Raw genomic sequence first — 12,905 nt, forward strand, 5'->3', positions numbered from 1 at the left:
TATACAATTGTGGGTATTGAAAAAAAAAAAGCCAAAGCTCCATCTCAAGTAAAATAGTTTTGACAAGAATATATAAAGAGAAAAAATATTCATTGATTAATTTTATAACTATTTAAGATAAAATAAGCTTTTATTACAGATAAAAATGGAATACCAATATTTCAATTAATTTTGGGGATTAAATTTTTTTTATATATTTATTTATTTATTCTTTCTGTATGCATCCTGCTTTATTCTGTCTGTATTTTTAACCTTTATTCTCTCCTTTTTTTTTCAATTTTTTTTTTTCTAATCATGTGTGTTTTTTATGGTATGTTCATGGTGTATTCAATTGTAATTCCATCCACTTGTATGTTTCGATAAATCAAAGGTAAATGAGAGACTATAATTTCCAGAAGTTACGAAAAACAGTGCTTACATGCAAGAAGGATTTTTGATCTACATAACTGTGGTTCCAAAAATGATGAAGTTTGGTGAGACTCACTTCTCTCATGGGATTGCAGAGAATTTAGAGGATCCAAAATATGCTCATTACAAATACTTGTCTAACTCGCTTGAAACCAAGTAAGTATGCGAATTCATGCAAACTTTTCACTAGTTTTTCCTTAAAAGATTCAGTGATACTCTTTTACTCTTAACTCACTTTCACTCATTTGTCATGGTTATAGAATTCTTTTTGTAATGAATTTAAGTATCACACCTTAAAGCTCTAAGATATTGACACCACTTTTGTTCATAAATTCTCATTTGATTTGTCAGTTTTAAAAGGATTAAAATGAATTTATGATTCAGACTACCTGATGCTAATATACTGTCTATATGGGGTTGAAATTCCTAATGAAAAATTTATCCCTTCTGGCATGCACTAGAGTATTCCTTTGCAATTTGTTAGTTCAGAAGATGAAGAAGAAGATAGTTGGTCACAGAATGGTGTTTATTCTGTGGAATTTGATGACAAATTGTGCAAGTAACCATCTGCCATCAAGAGAACTTCATGATATGATGCAGTCTCATTGTGTTTAAAAGCCTAACTAAATAAAAAATTTATGAAAGTCTCTTTATGTTTAAATCTTTCTAAATTTGATCTCAATATGAAGTCTGCACTTAGCAACCAGTCAAAAAGAGGTAGATGAATTGAGAAGATTTTGCTATACAAAATCTGATGCAAATAACACTTTACACACACATCAAGCATAGAGACATGAGTAACAAGGAACATAAAAGCGTACATTTTATCTATGCAATTTAACATACAAAATCTCCTTTAGTCTTTTACATAGGCCTTCTCCATACAACTCCAGCAACCACAAGTGTAGAAAATCCAGAGTATGAACGGTGAGGTGTTTGATTAGGATATGAGAGAGATTCCAGCAGCAACCAAACTATCAGCCAAAAGCCTGTTAGCAGCCTCTGAGGGATGGAAACTATCCCAGAATACATACTCAGATGAATTGGCGCATGTTCCTATGGACTTCCTATTGCACAATATAGATGTCTCTATCAACCCTGTTCCACAACAAGCCTTCCTTGCTTCGAAAAATCCTGTGATATCACGATGCATGACACACATGGGAATAGATCAGATAAAACTTAGATGCAGATAAAACTGAGATCAGAATTAGAGTTTTGATTCAGTGGTGATCTATGTTGATGATCATTTGATGCTTCATGCAAACTTTTACTGAAAGCATCTAAGGAACTATATGTAAATTTTTAATCTATTTAGATCTTGTACCATTTTCAGAAGGCTCGGTGACCAAATCATAGAGAGGTTGGTAGATATCAAAGACAACCAAATTGAGGCCTGGAAGCATATTTTGCAAGTTACGAGATGTGGTGTTTAGCTTTTCATTGAAGGTAATTGCATCACTGTTTAAACTGGCCACACATTCGTTGCTATTAAAACCAAAGAGAGTGATGGCTCCAGGTAAGCAACCTATTGGAGGCAATGATGTCACACCGATCCTCCTTGCTCCCAGTGCATGTAAACTCTGTTAAAGGCATGATTAGAAATGAAAATCATAATCAGCAAAATAAATTAACTTTGCCTCTTCTTTTTGGAAAGTTTTATTATAGGACAACATGTCAAGGTTGAGAAATGCATACCTGGATGAAGTCTGAATAGAACCTCAAGAGGGTGTCTGAGAATTGATCAATTGTATAAAACTTGTTAAGCAAAGGATTTATGTAGTAGTTCTGAATGAAATCACTGGTTCCAGCACTGACAAGATATATAGCATCAGATATAATTGATGAAGCACTTGATTGTCCTGCTGCTTCCACCAATTTGTTCTGGCACTCCTTGTAGTATTCCAGCTGCTGGCGCAATGGAATTGCATTCTACATCCATGAAAACGCACAAAAGCACTTACCAATTGTATGATGTCAAACAGAGAAGAGAGAAAAGCAATGAGATTAAGCCTAAAACTTCTAAAAACTTCTAAGAGTATTTACATATAGTTTGGCTGTGGGTTCATAGTAACCAGAAGCAGCTGAGGCAAAGTTAGCACCATTCAAGAGGTTATTTCCTTTGGTGTTCAAGTTAAGGTAAGCTGGGGGATAAGAGGTAAATCCAAGGACTTCAGCTGCAGTAAATGAATAGATGAAACATATATTAAATCCAAGTTCAAAAACTGAGTGATAGAGCTTTAGGAATAAGATATTTAGCTAAATGGGAATTGAGGAAAAAGAAAAGGTGCCTGTGAAGTCTGTGGCAAGCTTTCCATTGCAGAACCTTCCTGTTGGATAGTGATTCTCAAAGTCTCTTCCATAAGGAGGAAAGTTTGCTTTTATAACAGTAAATCTGTGATTATTATTGCCCACATCAACAACAGAGTCCCCAAATATGAACAATGCAGGTACCAGGGGCTGCCCATTGGTCACATTGAGCAACAAAGCAAGAAGAAAAGAAGCCAAGAAGGGCCTTGAATACCCCATACTTTTCAATTCCCCTTCAGCAAAGGCCTTCTTTTTGTTCATGCAAAAAGACACAACAGAAAAAGCAACTTTGAAGATGGGTTACCGTTTTGAGAACTGACAATCTAACTCTATTCGTTTGCTTTGAATCTGGTGCACACAGTGTAGCTGGTTTGTAAAGGCTGCATTTCCAAGAACTTCATTAATGCTCCAACTTAAGTAAAGGGTACTGAATAACATAAGTCAACATAGGAAATACTGTATCTGTCCACTGTCCAAATTCCTGTAATTTCAAAAACACTATTTGCATTATTAGTTTCAGGAATTTAGAAAAGAGGTTGCATGCTTGGATAATGCTGCCAAAATTTACTGTTGAGATGGAATTACTTAGGTGGCAACATGATAGCTTCAACTATCTTAGCTGTATCCTCTTAATATGGCTCACTTTAAGGAAAAGTTAATTCACTATCAGTTATCAATAGAAACCATAACATGTGCTTAGTCTAATAGAATCAAAGATAAAAGGAAAAGTTAACTCTCTCAATTCTCAAATAAAACCATAAACATGTGCTTAGTCTAATAGAATCAAAGATTCAAGGAAAAGTTAACTCTCTCAATTCTCAAATGAAACCATAAAGATGTGCTTAGTCTAATAGAATCAAAGAGTAGAATCAAAGAGAGGCATAACAAGTGAGAACACACTAAGTTTAAAAACCTTTTGGTTTTAAAATTGAAATGAAAAAGTTAAACACCATATAAGATTTTTGATTAAAATTGGTTAAAAGTAGTGTTAATCTCTTATATAACTTAGACTCGGATCATATTTATGTAATATTCTGTAATGAATCCTTCCTACACAATCATCATTTTCTTCGGCTCATATACTCAAACTAAAATCATGACAGAATATTATGGTTGTATTGATGGGTGTTTTGTTAGTACACTTACCAGTAAGTAGAAGAATTGAACTATTGACACACGATGTCTTCAACTGTTAATGATCCTAACTTCCTATATTTTTCAACCATACCAAATGTATACAACAGAACACAACAACATGAACTAAACCAAAAAAGAAAACATGAATAGGAGAACAAAATTACAGAGCATAGAGAAAGGGTGGTGATGGAAACATGTAGTGTCCATATTAATGCGGTTGGTGAGCACTTAGTTTTGTATTGCGTGCCTTATTTATTCAAGTGGCAGCACCACTTTGATCACAACCTTTAGGTGTCTTTTCCTCCTCACTTCAACACAGGATACTGTTTGCAGTATATTTTTTTGAAAAGTTTACACCCAGATTATTATATATATTTTTTTAATTTTGATTTTAATATGTGAATTAAAAGATTCATTAAATAATCATCGTGTATTCGAAGGTGACATTCTAAATGTGATTCGAAAACAATAGTTGACTACTTGTAAGATGAAATCTACAATAATTAAAAATCTAAGTTGCGAAACAACAATATATTTTTGCCCCTTTTTTATTATTTTCGTGCAATGTTAATTATAAATAGGCAAAATTGTGTAGGTTTTTCATATTAGTAAAATCCACTGTCTTTATTAAAATGGATGAAAGGTTGTGAAATGTTTTGATTTGTGTTGCATTATAATGATGAAAGAAAGAGTTTGAATTAGATGTTGATTTTCGTGTTTATTTACTTTTGAAGTTTTTCAAAGGTCAAATACAAAAGCAACTAATAATTTAAGTCATTATTATTAGTATAATTAATAATTAGTAATATATAACTTAATTTAAATCTATAACAGGAAATTAGTTTTAATTCAGTTTTATTTGAATGAAATTATTATTAAATACATATATATTATTTCCAATTTTATTATACTTTTTTAAAATTAAATTAAAACTATTATTATAATTTATTTTATTAGTTAATTACTTTTTTTAGAAGTTTTAACTATATTTACGATTTTTATTTTATTTCATACTTTAATTTTTAATTTTTAATTGAAATTATTATTATTAGTGTAATTAATGATTAGTAATATATTAATTAGTTTTAATCTATAATATTAGTAATTATTATTAAATACATATTATTTTTAATTTTATTATATTATTTTCTAAAATTAAATTAAAACTATTATTATTATTTATTTTATTAGTTAATTAGTTTCTTTTGGGTGAGACACTTTAACTATATTTATTATTTTTATTTTAGTTCTTTCTTAAATTATTAATTGAAATTATTATCATCAGTATAATTAACAATTAAAAATGTAAAGACCTAACATTTTTAGAAGTGATAAATAGTCTAAAAATAGTGAAACTCGATTATTTTACTATTGAAAAGTTGTAATATGAAATTTTTTGTTACGAATTAATTTTATTATTTTATTTTAAATCATGTAAATCATTTTTCTATAGTTATTTGACTTCTTTCCAAGGAGTTCTCCTCTATGTTCGTATAAAGAACCTAGGATTGATCATTGCAGCGAATTCTTCTATTTGGAGTATCTAGTCTTGTAAGGTGGTCCTTACTGATTTACATGAGATTCCATGTGTCTCATGCTACTCAAGTCCGAGCGTAAGTTAGTGATGCTTTTGGTTATTGGACTCTCGCCATCTAGGGTCCAGCATTCTATGTTGGTTCACCTAGCAACACGAAACTTGTATAACTCTCCCATAACTTGTTTTCACGATTTAGGTTGCTCTTATTTCGCTTGTTGCTACTATGGGAATTACTTTTGCTTTCTTTTCCTCTGGCTATTGAGATGCTTCAGTTTTCCATTCGCGTAAGTTGAGTCTCATCTCTTTTTCTTAGTCTTTTTCTGTTATCTATTGCATGAGTCTTATTTTATTTGCATACATATATTTAGTCATCTATATGAGTCTCTACTTATCAGTGGTTCTAATGGTGTGTCATGATCATGTTTGTGTTATTCCTAAGTATAGATAGGACATCCTGTGAGCTTGAAGGGTTTTGGGTTGCTTAGAACAACTTCATCTATGTCTCATGTAAGAGAAACTAATTGCATTGTTTTAATGTTATTGATATCTTAAAAGTTGTTATTGCATGATTGAATGGTATGATGAAATTGATCTCTTGAATTTGGCAGATTAAAGATGAATCAGGGTGGTGGGAAGAGGGTAGGGGAATGGAAAACGAAATTGAGGTTCAAGCCACAATGGAATTATGAATTACAAGAGAAGACAACTTAACGGTGAACTGAAAAATGAATCAAATTTATGGATTGCGACAATGCCCAACAACAACTAAGAGAATGAACAAAAAATAGAAGAAAGGTTCGTTAACGATGACACAATGACAGGGCAAAGGACAAATACTCTATAACTGATGAGGAAGAAAATGTGAACTTAGGGATTGCAACAATGCCGAACAACAACGAACACAATTAACAGAGAACAAAAGAGAGACTTAGGCGACAACCGTGACACAATGCACAATGACACGACAAAGGACGAAGACTCAATAATAGAGGACGAAGAAAACCTTAACTTAGGAATTGTGGTTTAACGAATAACGACAAACAAAAGGAACGAAGAACAGAAGACACATTCAAGCAACAATGGCAACATGATGATAGGGCCCAAAGACAAAGAAAATGTGAACTTTGGGAAGAAGATGTGAAGAAGCACATACCGACGACAAAAATGAAGAAGAAAAGGTCACAATTTTTTTTTTACAAAATTAGAGATTTGAATAATTTCACAATTCGGTGCCGCCATAAATTAAAAAAAACAAAAAAATAACTTAACTACCGTTTTGAATATAAACTTTAGAAATTTATGGAGGTTTTCCAAACTATTAGAAATTAACTTTTGGTAAAATTATATATTTTTGTAGTGATATAATTCTTTTAACCCAATTACATTAAATTTTATCAATGTAATTTTCAGATATGTCAAATGCGTTTTCTTAAATTATATTAAAGCGAAAATAAAATTTTAATATAATTAGATTAAAAGTACTATATCAATTATTTGTTAAGTTTAAGAATCAAAATATATCATTAATTTCAATTTTGTATTAAAATTCAGTAACAAAAAATATTTAATCTTTTAATTTATAATAGAAAATAGTTTTAATATAGTTTTATTTTAATAAAATTATTATTAAATACATATTTATTATTTCTAATATTATTGTACTCTTTTCTAAACTTAAATTAAAACTATTATTACAAATATCTTATTAATTAATTGCTTCCTTTTTGGTTAGAGATTTTAACCATATTTAGAATTTTATTTTATTTCCTTATTAAATTATTTTTTATTAATTAAAATTGTCATTATTATTATTACAATCAATAATTAGTAATATATAAAGTAGTTTTAATCTATAGGAATTTTTTTTAATCCATTTTTATTTGAATGAAATTATTATTAAATGTGTACCTATTATTTCCAAATTTATCATATTTTTTCTAAAATTAAACTAAACTATTATTACAATTTATTATATTAATTAATTACTATTTTTTTACAAAATTTAAATATATTTATGATTTTTATTTTATTTCCTCCTTAAATTATTAAGTATTAATTGAAAATATTATTAGTATATTTAATAATTTGTAATATATAAATTAGTGTTAATCTATAACAGGAAATTAGTTTTTATCCCGTTTTTTATGTGCATGAAATTCTTATTAAATATATACTTATTATTTTCAAAATTATTATATTTTTTTCTAAAATGAAATTAAATCAATTATTACGTGAAAACACATTTGTTACACTGAGTTATTTATGTTTTATGATAATAAAAAATAAATAAAATTATTATTATTATTATTTATACTTTTATAATTATAAAACTAAGTATAAATAATTTTTATAATTTTATGATAAATAATTCTATTTATTTTGTAGGTAGTTTTATAATTAAAAAATATTAACTTTAAACAATAGTCAAATTAAAAAAAAAACTGGTTAAATTTAAAAAATAAAGAATTTAAATATTAAAATTAATAAAACGATTTTTTTTTAATTTAATAAATTTTATTTAAAAGATAAAATTGGGAAAAAATTAAACACCAATAAAATAATCTCTTTATATATATGTATAGGTTTATTATATTGTTAATTACTTCAAAGTTTTTTTAGTCCTGTTGTGTCTTTTTGCAAGAAAATGAAAAGATCTTTGCTGAAGGGGAAAGTGAAAAGTATGAGGTTTTCATGGTCCTTCTTGATTTCTTTTCTTCTTGCTTTGTTGATCAATGTGAGCAATGGACAGCCTCTGGTACCTGCATTGTTCATATTTGGGGACTCTATTGTTGATGTGGGCAATAATAATCACAAATTTACATTAATAAAAGCAGACTTTCTTCCTTATGGAAGAGACTTTGAGAATCACTATCCCACAGGAAGGTTCTGCAATGGAAAACTTGCCATAGACTTCACAGGTACCTTTAGATTTTCCTCCGTTTTTATTTACCTAAATAATTATACTGTTGAGTCTATCGAAAAAGAGTTACTGACCGTTAATAAAATCTGAGTTCACTGACATTCAACATGACTCATTTTCTGAACTTGGTTTTGATATTTGTTTTCATTGATTCATTCACTGCAGCTGAAGTTCTTGGATTTACCTCTCATCCCCCAGCTTACCTTAACTTGAACACCAAAGGAAATAACCTCTTGAATGGTTCCAACTTTGCCTCAGCTGCTTCTGGTTACTATGAACCCACAGCCAAACTATATGTAAATACTCTTAGAAATTTTTACAAGTTTTAGACTTTCTCTTCTTCTTTGTTTAACATCATATATTGGGTAAGTGCTTATGTGTGTTTTCATGGATGTAGAATGCAATTTCATTGAGCCAGCAACTAGAATACTACAAGGAATGCCAGAAAATATTGGTGGAAGCAGCAGGAAAATCAAATGCTTCATCAATTATATCTGATGCAATATATCTTGTCAGTGCTGGGACCAGTGATTTCATTCAGAACTACTACATAAATCCTTTGCTTAACAAGTTTCATACAGTTGAGCAATTCTCAGACACCCTCTTGCAGTCCTATTCAGACTTCATCAAGGCATGCATTTCTCAACCTTACCATTAATTAAAACTTTAAGTTGTTTTGTTTTTGCTGATTATGATTTTCATTTCTGATCATGCCTTTAACAGAGTTTACATGCACTGGGAGCAAGGAGGATTGGTGTGACATCATTGCCTCCAATAGGTTGCTTACCTGGAGCCATCACTCTCTTTGGTACTAATAGCAACGAATGTGTGGCCAGATTAAACAATGATGCAATTACCTTCAATGAAAAGCTCAACACCACATCTCGTAACTTGAAAAACAAGCTTCCAGGCCTCAATTTGGTTATCTTTGATATCTACCAACTTCTCTATGACTTGGTCACCAAGCCTTCTCAACATGGTACAACATCTAAATAGATGAAATGTAGATATAATTCTTTACATGTTTTTAAGTAGGTTAAAAATTACGTATAAAAGTCGATTTTATAAGATTGAGTTAAGGTTAAAGTTCACTTTTATATAAAAATAAAGGTATGCATGAATCAGATGATCAACATAGATCATCACAACTATTGGAAGTCCTACATGACTAGATATAAGATCAATTCATAGTTTATAAGTAGATGCAAACCTCATCCTACAGGCCAGTTTTGTGAGGTTGAATTAAGTTTAAAGTCCACTTCTTACAATAATGGACACTCTAAAAACAACGTGATGCATTGTGTCATGACAGGATTTTTGGAAGCAAGGAAGGGCTGTTGTGGAACAGGGTTGATAGAGACATCTATATTGTGCAATAGGTATTCCACAGGAACATGTGCCAATGCATCTGAGTATGTATTCTGGGATAGTTTTCATCCTTCAGAGGCTGCTAACAAGGTTTTGGCTGATAGTTTGGTTGCTGCTGGAATCTCTCTCATATCTAATCAAACACATCACAATATAGTCTACACGGGCGTTGTTTGAAGATGGCTTATGTAAAAGACTAAAGGAGATTTTGTATGATAAATTGCATTAATGAAAATGTATGCTTTTATGATAGTTGGATTAGTTCAACAACAACAAATAATATGAATAAAAGAAAACAAGTGTATTATATCATAAGATTCGTATTATATAAAAAAATATAGTTTTAAAATAAAACATGTCATTTTCGGTAAGGAAGATATAGTTTTAAAATAAAAAAGTTCACTGCAAAATTGAAGGGGCAGCTTCTTCCTACACTTAATTGAAGGGGCAGCTTCTTCCTACACTTAATAAAGAATAAGGTAGTATCACACAGATTAACATTCATTTGACAGAGTAAAATGATATTAAAAAAGTAATTTTTTGTAATTTTTCAAAAAAAAAAGAAAAATGATATTTTGACACACATAATTTTTTACATTCAATTGATACTACATTTTTTTTACTTTTACTTTTCCTTTTGAAAAAATTACAAAAATTCATTCTTTTAAAGACTATTTTACTCTTTTTTAGGTGTGTCAAATGAATGTCAATATATATCATGCTACACTTAGTAAAAAAAATAAAAAAATAAAAAAATGTAAAAAAATTATATATATATATATATATATATATATATATATATATATATATATATATATATATATATATATATATATATATATCAAAGTATATTTTTCCATCATAAATTCTCCTGCAAGAAAATTTCATTTTTATCCTTTTTTTGCTTTTTGGATTATGTATATGGAAATGATTTTGAGATGATATCATTCGAAAACATTTTTTATTTTTAGATTACGTAATTTAAAAATCTTTTGTTTTTAAATAAACGTTTTACACAATGTGAAAGTTAATTTTAGCGTTTAATTTGATCTAAATATTTTCTATAAAAGAATATTTCTAAATTACACTGAAAAAGTTTTTTTTTCTTACTTTTAAATGGTACAATTCTAAAGTCAATTTTAATTTTCAGAAATAATTTACAAATTGTATAATTCAAAGAACAGAAAAACAATTTTTTTTATAGGAAGACGAGGATGGAATTTAGATTACATTTTATATTAAAAACATTCAGTAATATATTTGTGTTCTTACCCAAATAAGGAAGCATATTTTTAGTCTTTATAGTTACTTGAAAAGTAGAAATGATATTTTCATCCATACAAATTTTTTATTTTTTATTTATTTTTAAAATATAAAAAATTATTCTTTTATAATTATTTCATCCTTTTGTGTCACTACCATTTCTATGAAAAAAAGAACAGAACGTGGGTTATTGACGCCGTGAAGAGAGAGCGTAATGGACTATAGCTTGGCAGCGTTGAAACTTTTGTGCTCGCAGCTGAAGCAGGCTGGAGAAGTAGCCTCTCAAAACAGCTACACGCTCGGCGGCCTCCTCTTCCAGCGAGCGTGGTTGCAGGTTTCGACTTCCCTCTCCGTTGGCATTCCCTAAACGCCGCCGTTTTCCTTGTCTTTCATTTTTTGCCTAATTTCTCAGGGCGTTCTTGTCTCCGTCTCCGACACCGGCTCTCTGCTTCTCGATGACGGCACCGGCCTCATCGAGCTCTCCCTCACTGGGGAGTTTCGCCACCGTAGCTGGCAACTCGGTAAACTCCACCCCCTCTGCATTCCATCAATTAATCTTAGAATTTGTATTAGTGCAACTCGTGTAGAAAAAAATAGCTCGTAACATTAAGATTACTCCATTTCGATATTTTAATTCGAGTTGTCTCGAATATCATTTGTAAAACAAAATATCCTGACACAGTTAAATTGATCGATCAAGTGGCAAAAATGGGCAATGAAGGCAATACATACGGGGAAATGACCTACATAAGATTTTTGGGGTGAAAGAAGTGTAATAATTGTGCCAAAAAATAAAAATAATAACAAGTTGGTGGTAGCAGTAAGGTTATTACATAACAGTGTATAAATAGGGGATGACCCTTCAGTCCCTTATAGATTGTTGTTTTGTGGGGGTTGAATTGGATTTAAATCGAAATTGTAATAACTAAGCGTGGGGTTTTCTCAAAATTTTCTACTTGATGTGTTTCTTCAAATAGCTCACTCTATATTTTAATTTATTTACTTTGTCAGGGATGTATGTAATGGTGGTTGGAGGATATGTTGCACGTGCGGGAGAACTTCCTATGATCAAGGTAATTATAATATATACTTATGTTTATCATTTGATCTGAGTTAGAGGCATTTCCAAAATGAATGAAATAATCTCAAAACTAGCTTCCATTGCCATTCATACTTGCATTAGTTTTCTCTTCCACAAAGTAAGGGAGTTTGTTTTGGTGATGTTCAATGAATGTAGAAAATCTGATTTTCGCTTTCTGCCTAGGGGAGAGCACTTTTATATGGCTGTTTATATTGCACTCGGGTTTGGGCGATGTTGTGGGAAGGAATATTATATTCGAGATTACTCCATTTTATCACTGCTTGTTATTGGTCTCACAAATAAAGAAATATATAAAGAATTGTAACAGATAATTTAAAGTAGTCAAAATCTAATTTAAACTGATAATGGTAACAGATTCACAAGATTGTTGATCTTTCATCATCTCCTGACCGAGAGGCTATGTGGTATCTTGAAGTGATTGAGGCATACAAAATGTTCTATCAGCCTCTTGTTGAAGAATTTACATGATGTGAGTATCTTATAAACAGAGATTGGCTATATTGAGGATGGCATCCGATATCGATATCGGGAAGTTCCCTTCTTTGCGAGTTAGCACACAGAATTTTCTGAGATTGTGTTTGTATTAAGATATCTATATCTTTATTCTGAGAAATTTACCAACAAAGTGCATTAAAAATGACTGTTGCAATGATCCAATTAGGTATATTTGGTGTTTTAATTTTGATTGTATATTTACGGATTTTAGTTTAATTTAGGGTAATTAATATGCATTACCTTGTACATTTGGTTATCTTTTTAGGGATTTAATTTTTACTTTGTTGGTCATACATAGACCCTCGTGGTATCTAAATTGAGTGAAAATGGTATTCCACACCCAGATGAACACCCTAGAGCTTTTC

General features: G+C 30.2%; 3 protein-coding genes across 6 annotated transcripts; 2 read left to right on the top strand and 1 right to left on the bottom strand.

The window, feature by feature from the left end:
• Nucleotides 1-1,130: 1,130 nt before the first annotated feature.
• LOC108339668 (GDSL esterase/lipase At5g22810) lies at nt 1,131-4,086 on the bottom strand. Of its 4 annotated transcripts, none has more exons than XM_052877794.1 (7): nt 3,865-4,086; nt 3,023-3,216; nt 2,700-2,803; nt 2,455-2,585; nt 2,107-2,340; nt 1,736-1,991; nt 1,131-1,542 (listed from the first exon to the last, which is right to left on the bottom strand). In XM_052877794.1, the coding sequence occupies exons 2-7, from the start codon at nt 3,154-3,156 to the stop codon at nt 1,349-1,351; spliced, it is 1,053 nt and encodes a 350-aa protein (XP_052733754.1). In that variant the 5' UTR covers nt 3,157-3,216; nt 3,865-4,086; the 3' UTR covers nt 1,131-1,348. The 4 variants fall into 4 exon arrangements, with proteins under 4 accessions (XP_052733754.1, XP_052733753.1, XP_017432342.1 ...); XM_052877793.1 differs by having other exon boundaries at nt 3,023-3,199; nt 3,865-4,085; XM_017576853.2 differs by having other exon boundaries at nt 2,700-3,098; nt 3,865-4,084.
• Nucleotides 4,087-8,016: 3,930 nt separating this feature from the next.
• LOC108339423 (GDSL esterase/lipase At5g22810) lies at nt 8,017-9,932 on the top strand. The gene is made up of 5 exons (XM_017576556.2): nt 8,017-8,310; nt 8,478-8,608; nt 8,710-8,943; nt 9,036-9,291; nt 9,625-9,932. The coding sequence occupies exons 1-5, from the start codon at nt 8,037-8,039 to the stop codon at nt 9,855-9,857; spliced, it is 1,128 nt and encodes a 375-aa protein (XP_017432045.1). The 5' UTR covers nt 8,017-8,036; the 3' UTR covers nt 9,858-9,932.
• Nucleotides 9,933-11,096: 1,164 nt separating this feature from the next.
• On the top strand, nt 11,097-12,796 carry LOC108339968 (uncharacterized). The gene is made up of 4 exons (XM_017577199.2): nt 11,097-11,277; nt 11,356-11,464; nt 11,955-12,016; nt 12,400-12,796. The coding sequence occupies exons 1-4, from the start codon at nt 11,158-11,160 to the stop codon at nt 12,511-12,513; spliced, it is 405 nt and encodes a 134-aa protein (XP_017432688.1). The 5' UTR covers nt 11,097-11,157; the 3' UTR covers nt 12,514-12,796.
• Nucleotides 12,797-12,905: the final 109 nt, after the last annotated feature.

The sequence above is a fragment of the Vigna angularis genome, chromosome 5 (assembly GCF_016808095.1).
Source record: "Vigna angularis cultivar LongXiaoDou No.4 chromosome 5, ASM1680809v1, whole genome shotgun sequence".
Classification (NCBI taxonomy): Eukaryota; Viridiplantae; Streptophyta; class Magnoliopsida; order Fabales; family Fabaceae; genus Vigna; species Vigna angularis.

Bases quoted from the DNA above. Each gene is read 5' to 3' on its own strand.
- LOC108339668 (XM_017576853.2), bottom strand. From the start codon at position 2,979: ATGAACAAAAAGAAGGCCTTTGCTGAAGGGGAATTGAAAAGTATGGGG. The intron at 1,992-2,106 runs GTATGCATTTCT...TGCCTTTAACAG, and splicing joins TCTATTCAGACTTCATCCAG to AGTTTACATGCACTGGGAGC. The intron at 1,543-1,735 runs GTACAAGATCTA...GTGATATCACAG, and splicing joins CACCGAGCCTTCTGAAAATG to GATTTTTCGAAGCAAGGAAG.
- LOC108339423 (XM_017576556.2), top strand. From the start codon at position 8,037: ATGAAAAGATCTTTGCTGAAGGGGAAAGTGAAAAGTATGAGGTTTTCA. The intron at 8,311-8,477 runs GTACCTTTAGAT...CATTCACTGCAG, and splicing joins ACTTGCCATAGACTTCACAG to CTGAAGTTCTTGGATTTACC. The intron at 8,944-9,035 runs GCATGCATTTCT...TGCCTTTAACAG, and splicing joins CCTATTCAGACTTCATCAAG to AGTTTACATGCACTGGGAGC.
- LOC108339968 (XM_017577199.2), top strand. From the start codon at position 11,158: ATGGACTATAGCTTGGCAGCGTTGAAACTTTTGTGCTCGCAGCTGAAG. The intron at 11,278-11,355 runs GTTTCGACTTCC...CTAATTTCTCAG, and splicing joins TCCAGCGAGCGTGGTTGCAG to GGCGTTCTTGTCTCCGTCTC. The intron at 11,465-11,954 runs GTAAACTCCACC...TTACTTTGTCAG, and splicing joins CCACCGTAGCTGGCAACTCG to GGATGTATGTAATGGTGGTT.